At 41.1% G+C, this 22,470-nt stretch overlaps 1 protein-coding gene across 15 annotated transcripts in view; it reads right to left on the bottom strand.

Moving 5' to 3' along the window:
* Positions 1–22,470, bottom strand: part of ANKS1A (ankyrin repeat and sterile alpha motif domain containing 1A) — a 124,536-nt gene that overhangs the window by 58,377 nt on the left and 43,689 nt on the right. For all 15 annotated transcript variants that reach the window (XM_053393064.1, XM_053393054.1, XM_053393052.1 and 12 more), the window contains 6 exons: positions 21,467–21,660; positions 19,114–19,194; positions 17,327–17,447; positions 14,894–14,934; positions 13,038–13,152; positions 10,727–11,268 (listed from right to left, as the gene is read on the bottom strand). In XM_053393064.1, the coding sequence (XP_053249039.1) occupies positions 10,727–11,268; positions 13,038–13,152; positions 14,894–14,934; positions 17,327–17,447; positions 19,114–19,194; positions 21,467–21,660 (1,094 nt within the window). The remainder of the gene's footprint in view (positions 1–10,726; positions 11,269–13,037; positions 13,153–14,893; positions 14,935–17,326; positions 17,448–19,113; positions 19,195–21,466; positions 21,661–22,470) is intronic.

The following is a 22,470-nucleotide window of genomic DNA, read 5'->3' as shown; positions in this document are numbered from 1 at the left end:
CTTGCCAATCAGAAGGTTGGCGGTTCGAATCCCTGCAATGGGGTGAGCTCCCGTTGCTCAGTCCCTGCTCCTGCCAAAATAGCAGTTCAAAAGCACGTCAAAGTGCAAGGAGATAAATAGGTACCGCTCCGGCGGGAAGGTAAATGGCATTTCCGTGTGCTGCTCTGGTTCACCAGAAGCAGCTTAGTCATGCTGGCCACATGACCTGGAAGCTGTACGCTGGCTCCCTCGGCCAATAAAGCGAGATGAGCGCCGCAACCCCAGAGTCAGTCACGACTGGACCTAATGGTCAGGGGTCCCTTTACCTTTACCTTATACACATACAGACATTATACACCTTTCGGGTAAATCAGCTGCAAATAAGTTAATGCTGATATTGCCTTAGAAAGGCAAAGGCAAAGGCAAGTAATATGTCCCAGAACATGTGAAAAGCTACCAATGAAGGACAGCTTTAGCATTTGAGAAGGGTAAAAGGAAAATATGAAGTCATATTCTTCTCAGTAGCCAAGAGCAGTAAAAACCGTAAGATTCAGTTTATGAATTACATGACCACATTGGACCACAAGTCTTAAGGGAATCTAAAACCAATGCATAATTAAGGTAATATATTACTTGTCACTATCCTTCCTATAAACCAAAACCAGGGCTCCACAAGATAGCAATTACTACACAGAGAGCAAAGCCAGGGCAGTTTATGATGCTTGGCTAATTTGGTCAGCAGCTTCATGCCACAGAATTATAGGTTTGTAAGTTCACTGTTATTTCATTCCACATATACATAATATAGTAGGCTTGCCTGTTAAGAGCTTGGCAGCACCAATATCGAAGACTTGAAAATTTAATGCTATTCTTATTAATCTGAATTCAAAGTAATAAAATAAAGTCGCATGCCTTACAAATTACCTAATCAAATGCATGGCCTTTCCTTAACAAGGAATATTATCTGGACATGGACTAAAGACATAGCAATTTTAGCAGAAATATGTACCCTGGCTGCCTTTCCTTTCAAAAAAATCAGACAGCTCACTTTCATCTTGAATGGATCACGATGGAAAGGTTAGCAACACAGACTGAAAACTAGATCCTAAGCAGTCAGGTAAAGATCAGCTAAGAATCTGGAATAAGCTTGGTATCTGAAGCTCTAAAAGAAAACATGGATGACTAAAGAATCATCCATGTATTTTCAAGAAAGCAAAACATGTTTTGAAGAAGAGTCACCCCTCCACAGATAAATTAATGCTGCTTTAAAAAAAGAATGTGTAGTTTCATTTTTCACCATATACAGTAGTGGCAGCATTTACCAGAAACTTTTCCAATTCACCTGACAAATGTTTGCCAAGGCATATAACATTTTTTTTATTATATATAAACACTGCAAATTCATACTAACAAAAAAACTATTGCTCTAGCAACATGTGATCTTTAGTTAGTGCAAGAACAAGAATTCTATATTTAATGCCCCAAAATCTGTCAGATCAGAATTAAAGCTATCTCATGTTGGCTCGAGCTCCACAAAACTGAGAAACTGAAAATCAAAGCAGGTGCTCTAACAGGATGTCTGCAGCTTAGAGTATTTACAGTGGTGATAGTCTTTGGATTTGTGTACAGTATTTGCAATACAAACCATATACAGTATATATAGTATATTACAAAGTTCAGTTGCAGAAAGCATTGCTTCACATGCCTTGTCGCAAGGCAAACAAGCACGTATTCTAAAGACAGACTAGGAACAAATTAGGAATTATAGAAAGGTCCATGCAGAAGGCAAAAGGGAAAGTTGCAAAGTACAGTTGTATCTTGGATCCCAAACACCCCGGAACTCAGATGTTTTGGCTCCCGAACGCCGCAAACCTGGAAGTGATTGTTCCGGTTTGCAAATGTTCTTATGGAACCCAAACGTCCAACGTGGCTTCCGAATCAGAACCCAAGATTTGGTTTTTAAACGTTTTGGAAGTCAAACAGACTTCCGGAACAGATTCCTTTTGACTTCCAAGGTATGACTGTACATGAAAAAGGGGGGGGGGAGAAAGTAGCGTGGGATAATTTGGTAAAGGTGTCTCAACATTAGACTAGAGCACTGTAATTATGCTTCCAGGCATTGCTACATAGTAGTGATATATATCTGATCTAAAATCAGAAGTGACAAATATCTGAGAATCCTTGGCACAAGTATTCTACACGCCCAGTCAAGCTGGCAATGTTTCCAGTCCTGGATGCAGCTGATCTACATAATAGGGAGAGTCCATGGGCTGGCTTTACGTAAGCTGCACAAAGATGCACAAATGAGTTGCAGTTCTGGCTGCTCTACAGCCTGCGTTACGCATCACATTTTTCCTAGATGACCTCTGTGTGGGGAACTGCATATGCAACATGTGTCTCTCAATATGTCATGATTACACATGTTTGGAAACCATACAGGTCCCCAATGTGGAAACTGTAACAGCATAAAACATTTTCTGTTAAAATTACTAGTACATTTACAGGATGCCTCATAAAACTGATGCAAGCAGTTTAAACTTGTTTCACAAATTATGATTGTAAATTGATTACAGTGGTACCTCGGGTTAAGTACTTAATTCGTTCCGGAGGTCCGTTCTTAACCTGAAACTGTTCTTAACCTAAAGCACCACTTTAGCTAATGGAGCCTCCTGCTGCAGTTGCGTTGCCACTGCGTGGTTTCTGTTCTCATCCTGAAGAAAAGTTCTTAACCCGAGGTACTATTTCTGGGTTAGCGGAGTCTGTAACCTGAAGAGTATGCAATCTGAAGCGTATGTAACCCGAGGTACCACTGTACATTGTTAACAAGGTCCTAGCAACTAATGGTAAATAGAAATACCAACTAGGTAGGATTATTAAGGAGGGGGTCTTGTAGTAAGGTTAAAGCTTACTACAAGAAGTAGTAATGGTATGTAATGGTATGTAATGAACTGAAAAAAGATGTTTAAAATAACATTTGTAAAAAAAACCCAAAAAAACAGAAGCTTTCCTTTTGGGAATTATAGGGATAGAACTATCCAAACTGTATAGAAATTTATTAATGTATGTGATTACAGAGGCAAGAACGTGCCCAAAAATGGAAAGAAGTCGTCCCAGCAAAAGAAGAATGGATACAAAAACTTATGGAATATGCAGAAATGGCGAAACTTACTAGAAAACTAAGAAATCAAGATAACAAACATTTTACAAAAGAATGTAAATGGTTTATGGAATATTTACAAACAAACTGTAAACAGAAAAGAACATTGGCAGGATTATTGTAATAGCCTGCAGCTTTATAAGAGTATATATTTAAAGTAGATGAGTAAATGAGCAAATTAAGTTAATTTGGATTTGCAGAAAATATTAAAAATAAATTTAAAGAACAACAGAAAGGGGGGGAAGGAAGTCAAGTTTTGAAATGGTAAAATGGTTGTAAAATTATTGAAATGTATAAAACTGAAAATCATAAATAATAATATAAAAGGGATTATTAAGTTAGGGGAACAAGAAATGTGTATTGTAAGCAGGACCAGACAAATTTTAAACATTGTTTATTACATTTATATCCCACCTTTTCTCCAAAGAGCTCAAGGTGGCATACATGGATCTCCTGCTCCTCATTTTATCCTCACAACAAGTTTGTGAGAAAGGTTAAGCTGAGAGACAGTGACTGACCCAAGGTTAACCACTGAGCTTCATGGCTGAGTGGGGATTTGAACCCAACTAAGTCAGAAACAGAGCTGATCACTAAAATCAATTACTTACGTGATTTCAGTGAGTCTACCCTGAGTGCAACTTAGTTAGATACCACCCTTTGTATTTTCTAATTTCTTAGATATTCTGTTGTTTGTAAAAGATATTGCTTCAGGCCACTCTGTTTAGATGTCCCTAAAATTGTTGTATATAAGCACAACTGGATTTCAGAAATAGCTGAAATCCCTTGCATATAATTTTTGTTATGATGTCTCTGAATTAAATTTACAGTGGTACCTCGGGTTACATACACTTCAGGTTACATATGCTTCAGGTTACAGACTCCGCTAACCCAGAAATAGTGCTTCAGGTTAAGAACTTTGCTTCAGGATGAGAACAGAAATCGTGCTCCGGCGGCACGGCAGCAGCAGGAGGCCCCATTAGCTAAAGTGGTGCTTCAGGTTAAGAACAGTTTCAGGTTAAGTACGGACCTCTGGAACGAATTAAGTACTTAACCCGAGGTACTACTGTCGTTGTTGTGTTAGTCACTTTCTTCACAAAGGTGACCAACAGCAACATACAAAAACAGTATAAACACTAAAACCGATTATAACAAACACAGCCAATAAAAAGCTAAAACACAGCTTATATAGTCTGGAAAAAAGAAAAACACATCAACGTAGACAAAACAGGTCTTACAGATTCTGCCCACTAAACAAAGCCACAAATTCAAATCGAGGGTCCTGGAAAAACAGGAGTTTTTGCCTGGCACCTAAAAATAGATAAAGATGGCACTGGGCATGCCTCTTTATGGTGAGTATCCCACAAGCAAGGAGCCACCAGTGAAAAGGCCCATTCTCGTGCTGCCACTCTCCGAACTTGCTATGGAGGGGTCACATGGAGAAGGATTCAGATTATGAATGCTGGGTCCAAGTTGGTTCATGAGGGGAGAGGTGGTCTTTGAGGTATCGGGATCCTGACCTGCAGAATACTTCATAGGTTAAAAGGAGAACTTGAATTGGAGACTTGAAACTAACTGGCAGCCAGTTTTGTTGTTCCAGAATTGGTGTTACATGTACAGACCACTCTGCCCCAGTCAACAATCTGGCAGCTGAATTTGTAATAGCTGCCGTTTCTGAACCATCTTCGAAGGCAGCCCCTGCAGAGCTTGTATGAGGTCTGGGGTGGGAGTCTTGTTAGAATAAAGTTATAAACTCAAACAAAGAAGCAGCCTGTTCTTGGTGCAGGGCACCCAACCAGCTTAGCCCTCCAAGGCCGGGAGAAGTGTACTCAGCTGCCTCCACACTCTGCACAGGCCTGTTCAAAGGAAGCCCCCCCCCCCCAACGCATTGCAGTAATTTAACCTAGTGGTAACCACAGCATAGTTAACAGTTAAAGTTGGTGGAAGACACTCGGTGCCACCAAGGCCACTTGAGCCTCCAACAACAGGAACTGATTCAGAAATACCTCCAAGCTGCATATCTACTCTGATCCCATCCATCTGGTCAAGGGAATCACCCACTAAGTGTCTTAGTCTTGTTTGGATTGATCTTCAGATTATTGGTTCTCATCCAGCCCATTACCAAGTGAGACATGGTGAGCACACCCATTCATAAATAAGTAAAAATAAGTATTAAGTACGGCTTTGCTCATTTGCTTGAAAGGGACAGACGGTTCTTTAAAATAATCAAAGCCATACAAAGTGGAGTCTAAAGTTGTTCTACACCTGAAAAAATGCATCTATACAAGTTAAACATGATTCTGAAACTGGCATGCCAGCATTTCACATCCTGGCAGAGGCGTCACACATCCTACTCCAACCTTCAAGTACAAAAGCAATTTATTCACATTATGTAAAATTTAGTGTGCTTTGACTGCTGCACACTGAATTCACGTCAGCTGAATATTTATGAGCAGATTACAGAAACAAATTTACCACTTTAGCCTTCAGCTAAGTTTAAAGGCATTCAAATATTTATACTAACTACAGCCCACTTCAGACATAAGTTCAATCCTTAATTTATTCCACAGTGAAGTGGAGCAATAAGCAAGGTTCTGCTATATTATGTTTTGCTTCTTTCTTTGATATTTCTAAACCCTGCTTTTAAGCCATTGTCAGGGTGCAGACTTCAGCCTTTGCCATTCAACAAGCCTACAAATTGGGGCAGGATCTGAGGTATATAGGGTGCCCCATTGGCTCAGAAAAGGCTCTTACTGACAAGCCAGTAGTATCTGTCTTATTTAAGGGCTCAAGGTAGGGCAGAACTCTGCCTTATGCAGCTTCAGGTTGGGAACGAAAGCACCTATAAACAAGTCATTCCTTCCCATTTAACCTAACTTATACACAGTGCTAGTTTTCTAGAAAAAGATGCCAGAACTCACCATGAACACCATCCTTGTTCTCTTATAATGGTAATGGTGCCTACCTGAGTTCCAGCAAGTTCTGGCTGGAAATAAAACCCTGCTTGTACATGCCTTATACTCTAGTACTTACTCTATTAACTTTGAAGAAGAAGAAGAAGAAGAGTTTGGATTTGATATCCTGCCTTTCACTCCCCTTCAGGAGTCTCAAAGCGGCTAACATTCTCCTTTCCCTTCCTCCCCCACAACAAACACTCTGTGAGGTGAGTGGGGCTGAGAGACTTCAGAGAAGTGTGACTGGCCCAAGGTCACCCAGCAGCTGCATGTGGAGGAGCGGAGACGTGAACCTGGTTCCCCAGATTACGTGACTACCGCTCTTAACCACTACACCACACTGGCTCTTTGGTCATTCTCAGTTGTATCCCATGACTCTATACTGTACTTACAGATTCAATCACTTTCATGTACCTTAGGCCAAAATCAGTTTCTCTATTATGTTTGTTTTCCTGAGCTTCACCCAAGACTCAGTAATTTAAGAGAAGCTGATTAGCAGCTTAATTACTGGACTGTGATTTGCGTCTGAAAGTCTCTCATCCAAACTTTATTTTAACCACAGCAGCTTCAACATTTAGCTGGATATATTACACACAATTTCATCTCTAAAAGAGGTTTATATACATGCCACTAAGTAGCAATACAGGCCAGATTCTGAAAAGACAGAATTCACAAATATTACTCACAAACATATTACAGCCAGATTTATATTACAGTACAGTATATCATATTGGAATCCTCTGAGAAGCATCTGATTTGAATCCAATAACTGTATTTGGAAAGAATGAATGATAGGATCAATATATTAACACTGGATTTTTATGAAAGTATCAAGGTATTTTAAGAGAACATAGTGTAGACATAGCTTCAACTTAGCTAACTATTTAAGAAATTATGAGTAAATTTCAATCTCCCCACACTTGAGTTATTTCCCTCTCCTTGTCAGTGTTAATCATGAGATAGCTTTGCATCTGTTAAGAGTTACATTAAACATGGTTGCAAACCAGTGCTAAACTCCTGGTTAAAACGCTAACCTAATAACTTTAATGTGCCCTGAGTTAGATTCAGATTAAGTTAACCATACTTATTTCCATATAAAATCAATGAAAGCAAAAAGAAGGTGCCTTGGTCCACAAGAAAAATATGCAAAAATCCACAACCTGGCAACAGCTTTATTAGGAGGAAGCAACATGTCACAAAATAATGAGCAAACTTTCCTTTATCTGTTTGGATGCTGTGCAGAGGCAGGGGGTTAGTGAAGAGAGGAAGAACAATAACTCAGCCTACAGATGGAGACTGCAGACCATCCTGGATTAGTCTCTAGTCAGCGCACGTTTCAGGTTATACCTAAATCTGTTCTGGGGGTTCCTTGAACTATCTGGAGCAGATAGATTCAGGTAGGTAGCCGTGTTGGTCTGACACAGTCAAAATAAATAAAAAATTGTCCAGTAGCACCTTAGAGACCAACTAAGTTTGCTCTGGGTATAAGCATGCATATGAAAGCTTATACCCAGAACAAACTTAGTTGGTCTCTGTAAAGGGAATTGGGGGTTGCTTGTGCGTAAAGGGTGCTGCAGCTCTAGGCAACGTTGCCTGGCTAAACCTTTCCCTGGCTGGACAGCCCTTTCTCCATGGCTGTGTCAGTCACTGGCAGAATCCGTCAGTGGGCGTTTTCTGAACTTCTTCCAGCATAAAAATTCCTTCACCCCAAGTCTCCGCCTAGCCTCTCTGTGCGGAAGTCTCCTGCGCAGAGTGGGCGTGCCCAACGGAGGTCCTGGGCTCTCCCCGCTACTCTCTGTGGAAGAGTCTCGGAGCCCTCCCTCCACAGTCTCCCCTTGCTTCCTGGTGTCCCTCCTATTTCCTTCCTCAAAGGAAGCTTGCTCTCTCTCCCTGCTGGTCCCTTCTCCTGCATCGTTAGGGAGCCTTACCTCCACTCTAGGCTCCGATGGCAGTTCCCTGACAGTCTCTAAGGTGCTACTGGACAATTTTTTATTTATTTGGATCAGATAGGGGAGAGGAAATTCTGTGTTGAAGGCAAAAATCCTTGTGCTAACAGGATGACTTTGTTGGATACCAGCCTTCATCTAGACTCAGCTAGATAATGGTTAATGGTGACAAGGAAAGAGGAATTTCACATGGGAGAAGAGGAAGGAGTATGATCTCCTATGAAAGGAAAAGTCTATTTTCTAACCAGCTCAGTAAACTGCATATGAGTTAAAGCAGTTCTTTTAACAGCAATTAGCGTTCTGCTAAATAGCTACCAAATACATGAGTCAAGAGCTGGACTTGCTTTATTTTTTCAAAATGCAGCCTAGACTACCATCAGAACACAGATGGAACAGCAAATAACCATTAGTACAGAACACCAGGATGAGTAACTGTTCCAGCAGTTCTCTATAGCCCTAGTATCACTGACCCCAATCAGAGTCTTTAAAGATGATGTAACCAATAATTCTGAAAGAAACAGACTGAACATTAAAACATCATTGGAAAGGTATTGTGAAAGCTCTTCAATGCCCTGTTTGGGAAACAGAACATCTTGAACTATTTAAGGCCACTATATACAAGTTTAGACAGCAGTTGCACTCATTTATAATTTTCCAACACAAAATATTTAGATAGGAGTTAGTAACTAAGATCAAAACTGCAAGTGTTAATGGCAGTATTCATTTTTGCAATGCATGAGACAGTTTCCAGACCAAGAACTGTTATTATATGCAATGTAATATATTTACTCCTAACATAAATTGAATCACATGTAGCACTTCCAGCAAACAGTACAAAATTATCAGTCATGGCATTAATCCACAGCAATGCAAACAGAATACACCACTGTGCATAACCACCCATCTTGATAAAACAAATATTTGTTTCTGTACAGGTATTTTTATTGTTTCAATATTAAAGGAATCCAATTCCTTATGGAAAGACAATTCTGTGCTGTTTTGTAAAACATAGATTTTTCTGCAGTCGGCTGATTATATTAATTTTGCCTGATACTTCCTTCAGCTGTCAGAAATAGAGGTGATTATTTGACAGGTGAAAATTTAGGCATGTGTATTGCAGATACCTGAAAACATTAGAGCACAAAAGGGCAGTGTACTGAATCCATAAAACCAATGAACTCAGAGCTAGCACAAAATCTGCAACCATAATCTTCTAGACCTCGACCATAGATTAAATGTGTTCCACTCCCAATTGTTCTTCCTACAACTTCCTATACTTTTGTCATGTGATGGACTAGCCTTTTGCAGGCAAAGCAAGAAGAAAAATGCTGTGGCATATATGACTCCGTATGTATATGGACTTGTTTGCATAACACTGCTTGGGCTAATGAAAGTCCTAAGTGAAGATAGATACACACAGGGAGTCATGAACTCTTAATCCCACCTCTCCTCCCCTGCCCCCCCACTCCTTTCTATCAGTAGCCCACCCCCTCCTCAGGTTTATTATTTGCTACCTATGTAGTATTGGTAAAAGAAAAAGTTGTACTTTTTTAAAAATAGACAGTATTACCGGTACTTCAAAAATAAGACACAGAATGCATATAGTGTTAGATTCGGAGAACAATGCTTCCAAAATAATCCCATGTTCACAGTATTTTTGGAAACTATATCCCAGTGTTACCCTGGCTAGGTGGGCGCAGGACAGGTCCTCCTGTTATTTTAAGTAAATTGTCATATTCCCAAATGTGCAGAATCGTTTAATATAAAGGTTAATCTATTTCTTATGATTACAAAGCCATGCCACTGAACTATATAAATAGCAATTCTTTTACATAGTGACTCCATTATTTCACAACGGATGTAATTTGCCAGACAAGCGAATTCCCTTTACATTCGTTTTAGACTGGACATGTAGTTCCTCAAAACTAACCTCAGTTGGAGTTTGAGCCCCTTTAATTATTTAGAAGCAGTTTATACTTGCATCTTTCATGTGACTCTACTTTTAGAGTCCGTAGAATCAGCATTACTGAAGAATGCTTCAGTAATGCTGTGGTGAAGCTTCAAGAGGGACACTTAATCTTAGCTGAGTTATTCACTAAGGCAACTTTCTATCAGCAAGTTTAACCAGTTAGTGGTCTTGCGCATGTAACAGTAAGCTGGCTTTCTATTAATCTTCTGAACTAGTTCCTTTATGCTACCTGTGCAAAAGTATTTAGGAACTCCTCATCTTTACTGATGACTTCTCATTTATACAAAGCAGACAGTGGTGACCTAGATATGTGACCCACTCTTTTCTACAAGCTATTCTAGAGAGACTAAGCTGTGGAAGCTTTTCCAATGTGACAACTGATTCTCCAACACTTTCAGCTTCCTTCCCCCCCACCCCCCACCCCAGCAGTACAGAATTCATTCTACAAAGTCGCAGACAAGCCAAGGGAATTCACACCCTGAACAATGAATTTCTAACAATATTTTTAAAAATCTTTTAAGCACACCCCCCCAATTCTGCACCAACTATGTTCAGAGCTCCAGATTCAATTTATGAGGATAAATTGTAATTATCTACAAAAAGGGGGAGATATGACAAATAGCACCGTCTCCAATCTTTTTACCCTCCAAAATGCTGTATTAAAATCAACTCTTGCAACAATATTCCACCGAAAACAGATTTATAAGGTCAAGGTCAGCCTTACCTCATCCCACTCTGAAGCAAATGAAGGTGATTTCTCCAGCCTTTTCTTTCCAGCACTACAATTGGAAAGTGATTCACTTCTGCTCCCCATAGTATCGTCCTCTGTTGGGGAGGTGGTCAAGAGGTCAGAGTCCGATTTTGACAAGCTACGGCTAAGTTTGAGTTCTGCTCTGGGCTTGCCTCCTGGGTAAATTCTGCCCACAACACTGCTCTTGTCTCCTTCCTCAGCACCACCAGGGTGCTGTGACAAGTGAGGATGTGCTAAAGTTTCAGGGTCCAACTTGTTGTCACTGGTATGGCGGACAGTTGAATAGACCACTTTATTTTGGTCTGCAGTGCTAGTCTGTACCGATATGGATTCCTCAACATCTTCAAGCTGCATAGCAGTCCCCTCGGTACTTCCTTTGCCCACAGCAGAAATAAGTCTGAAAGGGTCCTCATTTATTTCACACACCGGAGAAGAACCATGCAGCAGACCTGAGAACTGATCCAGCACTTGGACATCTTGGGCATCTGCTTGGCTGTTGCTGCTCCTCCTTTGGTCTTCGGTAAGATGGAAGCAAAACAAAAAAACAAAGGCCAAACACAGAAATTAAGAAACAGAGCTTCGGCTTTCCCTCACTGAGAGGGAGAAATTAAAAAGAACAGTTCAGTATTGTTCTGAGTGCTCAGATCGTACCCGAAGTCAGAGCATTTATGAAATTCCAAACACTGGCCTGATTTATGCAATCTGGCAGCCCGCCCCGTTTCATTTTATTCCTGTTAACACTAACAATCAGCCCTTGCTATATAAGGTTTGGAGAAGTGCTAACTATACTCTGCAGAGAGAGGGGCAGGCTGAGACTCCTGGAACACAAGATATTTCCATAAAGGCCAAAGTGTTATTTAGAGCAGCACTCCCTACCCTTGGCACAGAGCACTGGGTGGGGAAAAATAAAAGCTGCAAACAACCTGCAAGTTCAAAAACATTTCCCCCTCCTCCCTACAGCTGCTTCCTTCCCTAGTGGCTTGAGCTCACCTCCTTATGCAAGAGAAATAAGAGCTCTGTAGTGAGGTTAACTCCACCAAAAGCTTGCTTCTCATTAACAAATTCCTCTACACAAGTGGATTGCCCTATTGCTTGCAATATGAACTGCTGCTGAAACGTGACACTTAACAACAAATTAAAACATAAGTCTAGTATCAAATAAGAGGACCTGATTTAAAGCATTGGCAGATATGAATTATTCAAAAGTTTGTAGTGAAGAGACAGTTTTATTAATACAATTTCCAATACTCACTATAGGTAAAAGTGAAATTCAAAGACCTTCCCCCACCTAGCACCCTCACTACAAGACAAAGGTCCTTAATAGCTAAATACGGGATGGTGTGTAAAGGGTAGAAAGAGGCAGGACCAAAAACATGGCCTTTTATAGTACATATCACTCTTGGTTAAAGGAATCAAAATGTTATGCCTAGGTTTCAAGCCCTAAGTCCCCCCCCCCTGCAGCCATTTTAGAGCTCCTTTTATATTTCCACAACAGCCATGTGAGGTAGGCTAGGCTGAGAGTTGGTGACTGGCCCAAGGCAGAAAGTGAACAAGAAACAATTATAACTTATATGTGTTTATAATGTGAAACTGCATGTGCTCAGAGTATTTTTTTGTTTGTTTGTTTATCAAGGTTTAGTTTGGGGTTTGCTGAGAGCTGTCAAACTCCTCAGGCTCAGAGCATATTTTGTAGTCCACAAAATATCATGCCATAATTAATTTCTCAGGCTTTAAGATACTACAATACTTATTTTTTGGTACCTTATTTCATGTGTTCTATTTTTAGAGAAAGGGGAGCCCAATTTTGGGAACTGCACCAGGATCCACAACCATTTTAATCCAGCCTTGGCTAAAGGTCAGAGGCAAGAAAGAGATAAAAGTGCAGAATGTCTTCCCACCTTCTGTGCAAGGACTGAGACTATTTAATGTGGTATCTATACGTAATGTTAATATTTAGCAGCACTGCATTCAGAGGGTGGAGAAGCAGCTGACAGTGTGTGTTGCACACTGGAACATTTGACTGTCCCAAAGCCAGCAATGAAGCCCAACAATAGGGTCACTGTTCAAGGGAAACAGTGGATGTGCTTTCCATCTCCTAAAAGCAAAACAGCAAACAGAAAAATATTGTCTGTCATGAGCAAAGTCTTGTGAGAAACCTTTGCAAGCGTTTTAGTAATGCTCCATATTTAACACTCCAAACTATGCTTTGCTATCAGAAAAACTGGTGTTGCTTTTTTCTAAGTACACTTCAGTGAAATTGGAAAGACTTTGAATGAGCACTTACCTTTTGATTCGGGACTTGGATATTGCTCAGAATGACTAGAAGAAAAGTCAGAAGAAGCTTGGCAATTCAGTGGCCACTGGCAATCTTGGGAAGACTGACCTTTTCGTGGCCAGGCCTGCGAAAGGATCTTATATTATTTAAGTTCCAATGCCATTATCAAAGCAACATGTGCCAAAGCGCAAACTCTACACCCAGAATAATACTTCTGCAACTTAAGTACAAAATGTTTTCTATATATCCAGCTTCCAAGGTTACAAAATGTGACTTTGTATAAGTGGGAACTTTGACAAGTGGCAGAAAGGAATAGAAGGGTAAAAAGGACAAAACGTTGGTTTAGATCATGAATTAGATCATGAACAAGGTTAAGGGAAAAGAAAATAGCATGGGAATTACTGAAGCTCTGAGCCCCTGAAAATGCCTACCTCCTTGTTTTGATAAATCAGATGCTCCCTGCTTATTTCTAAGCTGCTCTTTACAACCATGATGATTAGAAAATATGGTTTTTAGAATGTGGAAGCATGGGATTCTCAAAATGCCAACTCTAATACCAGATGCCTGACGCCATATTGCACACCAATCCAGCAAGCATGCCAGTTGTACACACATATTGTACTATGTCCTGACCGTACTACTTTCTGCTTTTTTCCTGTTACATTTGATTTCACATCTCCCTTTTTGGTGGTCATGACAAACCTTCCTGAACATGTTACCACAGCAATATTCATCAAACATGTCCTAACCTATCTAATAATAATAATAGTAATAATAATAATTTTATTTATACCCCACCCTCCCCAGCCAAGACCAGGCTCAGGGCGGCTAACAACCAATAATAAAAACAAGTTGATTAAAATACAATTTAAAAAAGATTAAAATACAACATTAAAACATTAGGATGCAGCCTTCACAGGAGGAGAAAGGGAAAAGAAAGAGGGGGAGGGAATCAAACTGATTCTAAGCCAAAGGCCAGGTGGAACAACTCTGTCTTACAGGCCCTGCAGAAAGAAATCAGATCCCGCAGGACCCTGGTCTCATGAGACAGAGCGTTCCACCAGGCCGGAGCCAGGGTTGAGAACACCCTGGCTCTGGTTGAGGCTAATCTAACTTCCTCAGGGCCCGGGACCTCTAGCGTGTTGTTATATATGGACCTTAAGGTCCTCCGTGGGGCATACCAGGAGAGGCAGTCCCGTAGGTACGAGGTACATAAGCTCGTTATGTGGATAAAATTGAGCATGTGGAAGAAAAGATGGGATGCAAATATAATACATGCATAAATGATATGTCTGTTGTTTATACTGGAAAGTTAATCGAGGAAGCTACCATACTTGGCTTTCCATCTGGTTTGTTCTGCAAAACATGCAGGCATTACAGGAAGACCATAACCTCCTTAGCTTACAAGTACATCTTGGCAGGGAAGAAGTAGCCCAGTAGTAAAGTATCTCTCTATAAAACAGTGTTTTCCAAACTGTGTGTCACAACACATTAGTGTGTCAGCTGCAGTGTATATAATTTTTTTATTAAATAAGTAAATAATAGTGAGTTCATGTTTCCATTTTGATTCCATTTTCCAAATAACCCATCAGACCTCAAAGAACATGTTAGACTTCCCATCATAATTTATTACAACTTTCCCCACTAGGCAAATACATCACATGAAGAAGTCATGGGCATTTTCCTTCTTTCACTTACTTCATGTACACTCCTTTACTATTTAAGCCTATACTGACTAACTTGCATATAAGCTGCAAATTGTTTTTGCTCCTACAGTAAACATAAAATGTTAAGATTTCCCTCCCAAACTGTTTATATCCATTATATTTAGTTTCAATGCATATTAAGGATCAATCCTGTCCTACCTGTGGCTGGACACTGCTGGCAGGACCTGAAGATGATTCACCTAAGAATTTAAAAATAAAAATATTTAACATGTGAACTATGAATTCCTGGCCTTGGCCAGTAACAGTTAAGTGAAGGGCAGGAGGCAACTGTGGAAGGTGGGATCACTCAAATACAGTTTCCAAACAGACAGATGGTTTTCCAGCCCTACAAAGCAGTGTGTCAACTTTTCCTCCATCACGTGGATAACCGCTTATAACCTAAAGGAGTAGATCATGCTCAGAAAGAAAATGGGGTAGGGGAACGGCAACATAAATCCTACCTGGAAGACAGTTGTTTGGAGGCAACTGTAAAATTGGGGAACTATGTCACAACACTAGATTACTATCAGCAGTACAACAGTAAAAGTTGGGTTGCATAAAACTACGAAGGACCATAGTTCAGTAGGAAAGCATTGCCCCACATTCAATCCTCATCATCTACTGTCTGATAGAAGAGGCACACAGACATGGGCCTCAGATGTCTTTCATAGGGCAGAGCTTTCCAAACTGTGTGTTGTGACATGTAAGTGTGTCGGCTGCAGTGTGTAGGTGTGTCATGCAAACACTCCCCGTGCTCCTCCCAGGGCTAGAAAGGGGTTCGTTTAACCTCCGGTTTGCTGGTAAAAATTATGTCGTGAAATTATGCATGTCTTAAAAGTGTGTCACCGACATGAAAAGTTTGGAAAGCTCTGTCATAGGGTCTGGGTCAGTTCATATGGGGAGAGGCAGTCCTTGTCAGCTTATTAGTCAGTGAGTGAGTATTGTGAAGGGAGTTGGAGTCTGTATTATGTCTTGAATTACTGTGGTGACAGAGGTTCCTTGTACTTTTATATACCTGTATCTGTATCTGAAAAACCTAGGTATATATCAACGTCCGGAACTGTATTACTGAAGCTTTTATCTTCTGCAGCAGTTTGGGACCTTAAGCTGCCTGTGTGTGGTACTGGAACTATGTAGGTCTCGCATCAGATTCCCAACATAGCAGTAGTCTAACCTACAGGTTACTGAAGCATAGACAACAAAAGTTAGGCTATTCCTATCCAGATAGGGGTGCAGCTGGGCCACCATCCAAAGCTGATGGAAGGCACTCTGCTCCACTGAAACCACCTGTGCAAAAGCGATGGTTCCAGAAGTACCCCTAAGCTGGGAACCCAAGCTGGGAGTGTAACCCCACCAAGAGCAGGCCACCTCCCATCTATCTGGTCTAGATGTATAATGGGGAACATAATCCAAAAAGCCTGTAAACACCCTCTAAACCTCTGGAAACCCTTTTTTCAACACATTTTTTGCAGTCTTTGTGCTGTTTTGGGACCATTTTTGCACCTTTTGCAGTTTAAATTGAATTATTTATTTATTTCCCGGAGCCGCACATATATGCAGTCGTGCAAGAGTTGAACACACGTACATATGGGGTTGCTTGTATGTCCCACTGAACATAAGACTTTCTTTCAAATCAATATGCATAGGTGCAGGGTACATGATTTACATGCTGTCCTTTGAACAGCAGTGCTTAGTTTTCATGCAAACCAAGGCTTTTAGCATAGTGCCACCAGTAATTTAGAATATTGTTCCTACTGAAAGCAGGTATAGACCCACAATTCTGATATGCTGTCAACTGCTGAAAATATTTTTGTTTTAGTAATATTTTTAGAGAATTTATTTGATTCAGGGTTGGTCATTTATTCTGAATTTTATGTTTTATGAGTTGACTATTTAATAATATTTTCTCTCTCTCTCTCTCTCTCTCTCTATATATATATATATTTAAAGGGAAATGTAACACGTGAAGTGCTCTCAAGTTACCTCTCACTTGAAGTAGTAGGGGTGCAAGCTTTGTAACAACAAAATTCAAAGAGCATCGCAATTATCAAATCACATGCAGGATACATTAGCTGGGCTCCTGTAGGACAGAATAATTAAGTATCGAATATGAGGGAATAGTTAATTTCCATTAGGTGGGTCAATAGGAGATTTGTTTGTATGTGTTTGCCTCTCTCCTTTGTTAATTACTTTCCCAGCTGGCTTCAACAAAAAGAGCAGATTATGTCAAAGGAAGCCATATAAATTGGTGCATTGGTAGATACTTTGATCAGAGCTGTTCCACTAATCCTTGCATACCAATGACTTGTTGCCCAGATGAGAGACTTCCACCTAGCTTTATTTTTCCAAATTAAAACTTTTGTAAAACAAAAAAGTTAAGACACTAATAGCCTTCACAGGTACCAGAAAAATGAACACTCCATCACGAATAAGATGCCAAGGAAGAATTAGTTTAACCAAAATCTTACAAAAGCATCTTATCAGACAGTCACTGCAAAATAAGCCTACCCACCCAACTAAAACAATAATGGTTTCAACGTCTCATCTTCTGTCCAGTACATGCTAATTACATATATTTGAAATAGCTTTTACCTTTTGTTTTTTTATCTGTTGCAGTGTGTTTCTTAGTTTCTGCTGTTAGCAGCAGCTCATAAGGATGCTCCTCTTCTTCATCAGCTGTGCTTCCCCTACTCTTCCTCTTGCTGACAAAACCCTGACCAAACACAAAGACACACACACGGCATGTGCAATTAGGTAAAAGCTAGCAGTGTCACTGACGAGGCTCTTTTTGGTCATGGAATATGCTTAACAGATCGAAGTCTCAGGAATATAACCTTCAGTGCTACAGTGTCTTCTTTACCGACAGATAACACTTTCCCTCCTCCTACGATCCCATTACCGTTCTGCCTCAACTATACCCACAAGTCCCTTAATGCTGCTTCTCTTCCACCTCAAGTGACCCATACCAAAACCCCCATTTTCTGCTATAGTACTGCAATTTGAAGCACACTTTACAGTGCCCTCAGAGTCCTTTAGTACCAGTGCAGTACAACTGTACCTTATATGGGGGTTACGTTCTGGGAATGGTGCATATACACAAACTGCCCCCTTGGAACTGCCTATACACAAGCACCCCTTACACTTGCAGATCCAGTACATCAAGAAGGCCTTACCCGGTAAGTGCATATGCTCCAGGATGCTCTCACAAGATCTTGTGGGGCTGTCCGAGTTTCCATGAGATCTCACACAACCGTCCCAAGGCTTTGCACTGGGCTTGCTTGGGCAGCCCAGCATGAAAAGAGTGTTTAAGCTCTCTGCCTTGCTTACTGGGCAAGGCCCCCTCGGTGTGCTGCATCTGGAAGTCTGGGGAGGGTCACATGAGATCTTGCAGTAAATCAGACAGCCCTATGAGATCTCGCAAAAGCATCCTAGAGCCTGCGTGCTGAGCGAGCCTTGCCGGGTAAACAAGGCAGAGAGCTTAAAAGCTCTTTTCACGCCAGGAAAACCCAGGGCAAAAAGAGCTTTTAAGCTCTCTGCCTTGCGTGCATTTAATTTGTGCAATTTCAACCAGCCAGCTTCAACCACGGGAGGGTGAAATGGCACAAGTTAAATGTGCATAAGATGCTATTGTACTGTCCTTAAAGTGTAAAACAGGCACTAGTGAAATGCAGGAAGTGGTAAGTATCTTGTAGCAGCACACTTGCCTTAGAATGACAAGTTGCAACATTATCTGTTGTGAACTATCCTGAGATCCAAGTATGACAGGTGGTATACAAATTTAATTACTAAATAAAATAAATAAATCTAGACCTTCCCAGGACTGAAGAAAATACTACTATATAGGGGATGGTGTCAAAAGGGATGCCGGAGGGAAGGGCTGAATTGGTGTGGCCATATATAGGCACAGAGAATGAGAATATCAAAAGTGTCTAGGTGTTTTTCCAACTCCAGCACCTTGCATTGTGGTTGCATTTACAGGAAACCATGTCTGAACTGAACCAGGGTTGAGGAATACACCAGGCAGAATTGTATTCCACAGGTGCATGTCTAACAGAATGCCAGTTGTGGAATGAAAGATCTAGATGCTCTAAACAAGAGTGAGGATGGAGTTGGAAGTAGGTGGTGTACTGGAAAGATACTAAGGCTTGTATTCAGCTAATGTTTACTCAGAGTAGACCTACTGTAATTAATAGATGTAAGTTAGACATGACCATTAATTCCAATGGGCCTACTACAAGTAAAAGTTAGTTGATTGCAACCCTAACTTTCATAATAATCACAGAAGTGTAGAAAAAATATTTGTGTCTTCTAAGATATTAAAATGTTTGAAGAAACTTCCTCCACCATAACAGCCCCTCAGAGGGAAACAATACACTTACCTTAGAAGATGAACTTTGCTTCTCAACAAGTTCCTCCTCTTCATCAGGGGGAGGCTTGGCAGGAGGCGGCGGACGCTCTCTCTACAGTACAGAAAGCCACTGTCAGTATCCTGTGCCAAATTCATTTCCAACTTTCAGATCTTTTTGGAAGCAGCAGGTATGCCCTGGAAGAACTGACCTTGCCTCCCCTCAATACCTCTGTTGATGGCAATTTAATGTTTTAAAATAATGATCTCATTATTGTGTTACAGTTCATGACTAGTCAGGCTAGAGAGAATTTGCTAATGTTTGATGATATGGCAGTGCTTTGAAATCACAGAGCTTCACTGCGGGGGCACTGTGATGTACTATCTGCCTGGCACCTATCTTTTCTGTTGTGGCACCACCCTGTGGAACCACTTCCCCTCATAAATCAGGCAAGTGGCAACCGTGATGTGTTTCTACTGCTTGCTGAAAGCCTATTTACTTACTCAGGCCTTTGGGGCACATTTATCCAACTCACTGCGTTTTAGCTGGTTATGCTTGCTACTGTATCTATCATACGTTATTGTCTTGATTTTAGTGTCTTTGTATTTTAGCTGGTTTTAAATGACCATTATGCACTCACACAAACGTATAATATTAGGCAGTATATAAGTGGTTTTAAATAAGTAAAATATCTGTCTTTGCATTAGTGCCACCAGAGAGCTTTTGCATGCACTTTGCACTATCTAATGATTGACTTAGATAGCTAGTTTCAGGCAACCAGTATTGGATATACTACATTTCACAAGTACATGGAAAGTTGGCATGGAAGTAATGCTCTGGGCACCTTCCTTAAATTCTGCTTCATTAACATCCTAAAACTTCATTATGTTTCTAAAAACCACACCAGCAGACATTAATGCCAGGGTGGGCCAGAAATGAGCATAGAAACTGAGTCAGCAGGGACGGAGGGAGGGGGGCAGTGGGGGGCAGACCGCCCCGGGTGTCTTCGCTGAGGGGGGTGACATTTGGCAGTCACAGGCAGGCGGCACACCAAATGTCCGCCATCGGCGGCTCACTCTGCCCCCGGCTGCAGGGCGCACGCATCGCTCTGTGCACCCGAGCGGCTATCCCGTGCCTGGGAGGGCACCCTCTGCGCCCCGCCCCCCTCGGGAGTGCACCCACCCTGGGCAGCGTGGGCATATGCTCCGCCGCTGTGAGTCAGGCAAGGTTATAGATCGACATGCACACACCAAATTAAGACACTATAAGGCAGGCACTCAACAAGCCAGCTGCCTAAAATGCCAGAAGATGTGGTTCTTCCTTGGTCTGTATAAAAGGCTTCCTGATCAGGATTGCTGCTGCAGTGTTCCCTGTTATAGGCCCATCTTCGTCTAACTGCCATGCTTTGTGTCCATCTCATGTTCTTCTTGCCCCAGATATAAGATGAGCCTGTCTGACACAAAGACTACCCATGCAAAAACAATCCATGTTCAGGTTTAGTTCACTGTGTGGTTTTGCATTGATTTGTATGCTTATGATATGGAGTAATCAATCTTTGCTTTATTAGTATATTCCAGACTGCACTAGGCTATAGCGCTATTCTTCTCAGTTAGCTGTTAGCTTTTGTCTGTTTTCTTCTGCTCCAGTATTGCTCAATGTGTATTTCTACAGTTTTCTATGAAGCTATTAAGTAATGAAGGCAAGGTGGCATGCTTCCAATACACAACTGTATCTGCTCCATAGTCTGAACAGACCTTGAGATACTAGCAGACGCAGATCCTTTTAGGCAAGACTGCTTTCAGGAAAGCTATATAATCATACTGAAGCTATATAATTATCCTGTAAAGCCCCCAAGCTCCCCCTACTGGATTGCATCTACAAATTCTGTAAATAATTGATTTGCTCCCAAACTAAAATCACGAACTAACAATGTGACAGAGAAGCCTGGCATTCAACATTCTTTGGATGGAGGAAAGCTGGATGGGAAAAAAATATTTAAATGAAGGTCATGCTCTGCACAAGCTTCTTTCCTTGTAACTCAGGAACAACCTGAGGTAGCAGTAGCAACATGAAGAGAGTCATTACAGTGAACACATTCAACAGCCAAATATACTGGTGTAGAATTTCACCAAAATCCGGATAGCCATCACATCATGAAGTTATAATGCTCAAGAGCTCTGGGAGAACATCACGCGTAGCACATGCAGCAGGGAGTGGCTTCCAATTGCTCAGTAAGCAAAGCCTGTTGCAATTATTTAATATTATGGTCAAACTGTACAGCTAGGCTATCAACTTACTGCAAGTGTGGAGAGTGCACAGGCCTGGAGATATATCCCAGACTACTTTCCATAAAAAGGAAACAGACAACACACATCAGGTTACATACAGGCCTCACTCCTGTCACTTTAACACTGGTCATCTCCGCTTCCCTATTCACTGAATCTCTGTCTGAAGATCTTCCACTGGCAAGGCTGTCTAAAGAATGGCAGGATGTTGCATTGTACAAGGCTTCATATGGACACTCATCTGGCTTTCCATCAAAATCTATGATCAGCTCTGTCACTGCTTTCTCCACATTGCCTAGAGGAAACAGAAATTGATAAATAATAATAATAAATAATAATTTTTTATTCATACCCTGCCCTTCCCGGTTCAGAAAACTGGGCTCAGGGCAGCTAACAACAAATTTAAAACACTTAATTGTGATACAGCAAAAAACATAAAATACAATATAAAAGTGTGAATAAATTCAAAGTTCAAAGATCAATTTAGGGGGAAATCCAACCAATGAACATTAGATGATCACCAGGGCTAGCTGGCTAAATTAGGGCCAGCGAGGAGGCCAGGGAGAATTAGCTGTGGGATCCCAGAGAGGGGAATCTTCATAAAAAGGGGAGGGGGGGGAAGGAAGGAGAATAAAAGATCAGGCTAAATTCATATTGAAAGCCAGGCGGAATAGCTCTGTCTTACAGGACCTGCAGAAGGAGGTTAAATCCTGCAGGGCCCTGGTCTCATGGGACAGAGCATTCCACCAGGTCGGAGCCATCACTGAGAAGGCCCTGGCCCTGGTGGAAGATAATCTAACTTCCTTAGGGCCCGGGACCTCTAAACTATGATTATTCATGGACTTTAAGGTCCTCTGCAGGGCCCTAAGCCACAAATAATCAACAACAGTTGTAGTCATCTCATGCTGATGCACAACTGGAAAAGATCCAGGGACACAGGGATTTGAAAAGGCCCAGAAAACATGCAAAATAGAGGGACACCAGATTGCAGAAATTAAACAGAAAGAACATTAGATCCGATGAAGGGAGAAGGGAATAAGAGAGAAGAAAGGATAATATCATTGGGTAGTAAGCAACAGTGCACTAAATGACTGGGCCAGACAAG

This window comes from Podarcis raffonei, chromosome 6 (genome assembly GCF_027172205.1).
Source record: "Podarcis raffonei isolate rPodRaf1 chromosome 6, rPodRaf1.pri, whole genome shotgun sequence".
NCBI classification, from domain to species: Eukaryota; Metazoa; Chordata; class Lepidosauria; order Squamata; family Lacertidae; genus Podarcis; species Podarcis raffonei.
The sequence above is the reverse complement of the archived record's forward strand: the minus strand, read 5'-3'. Positions and strand labels throughout refer to the sequence as shown.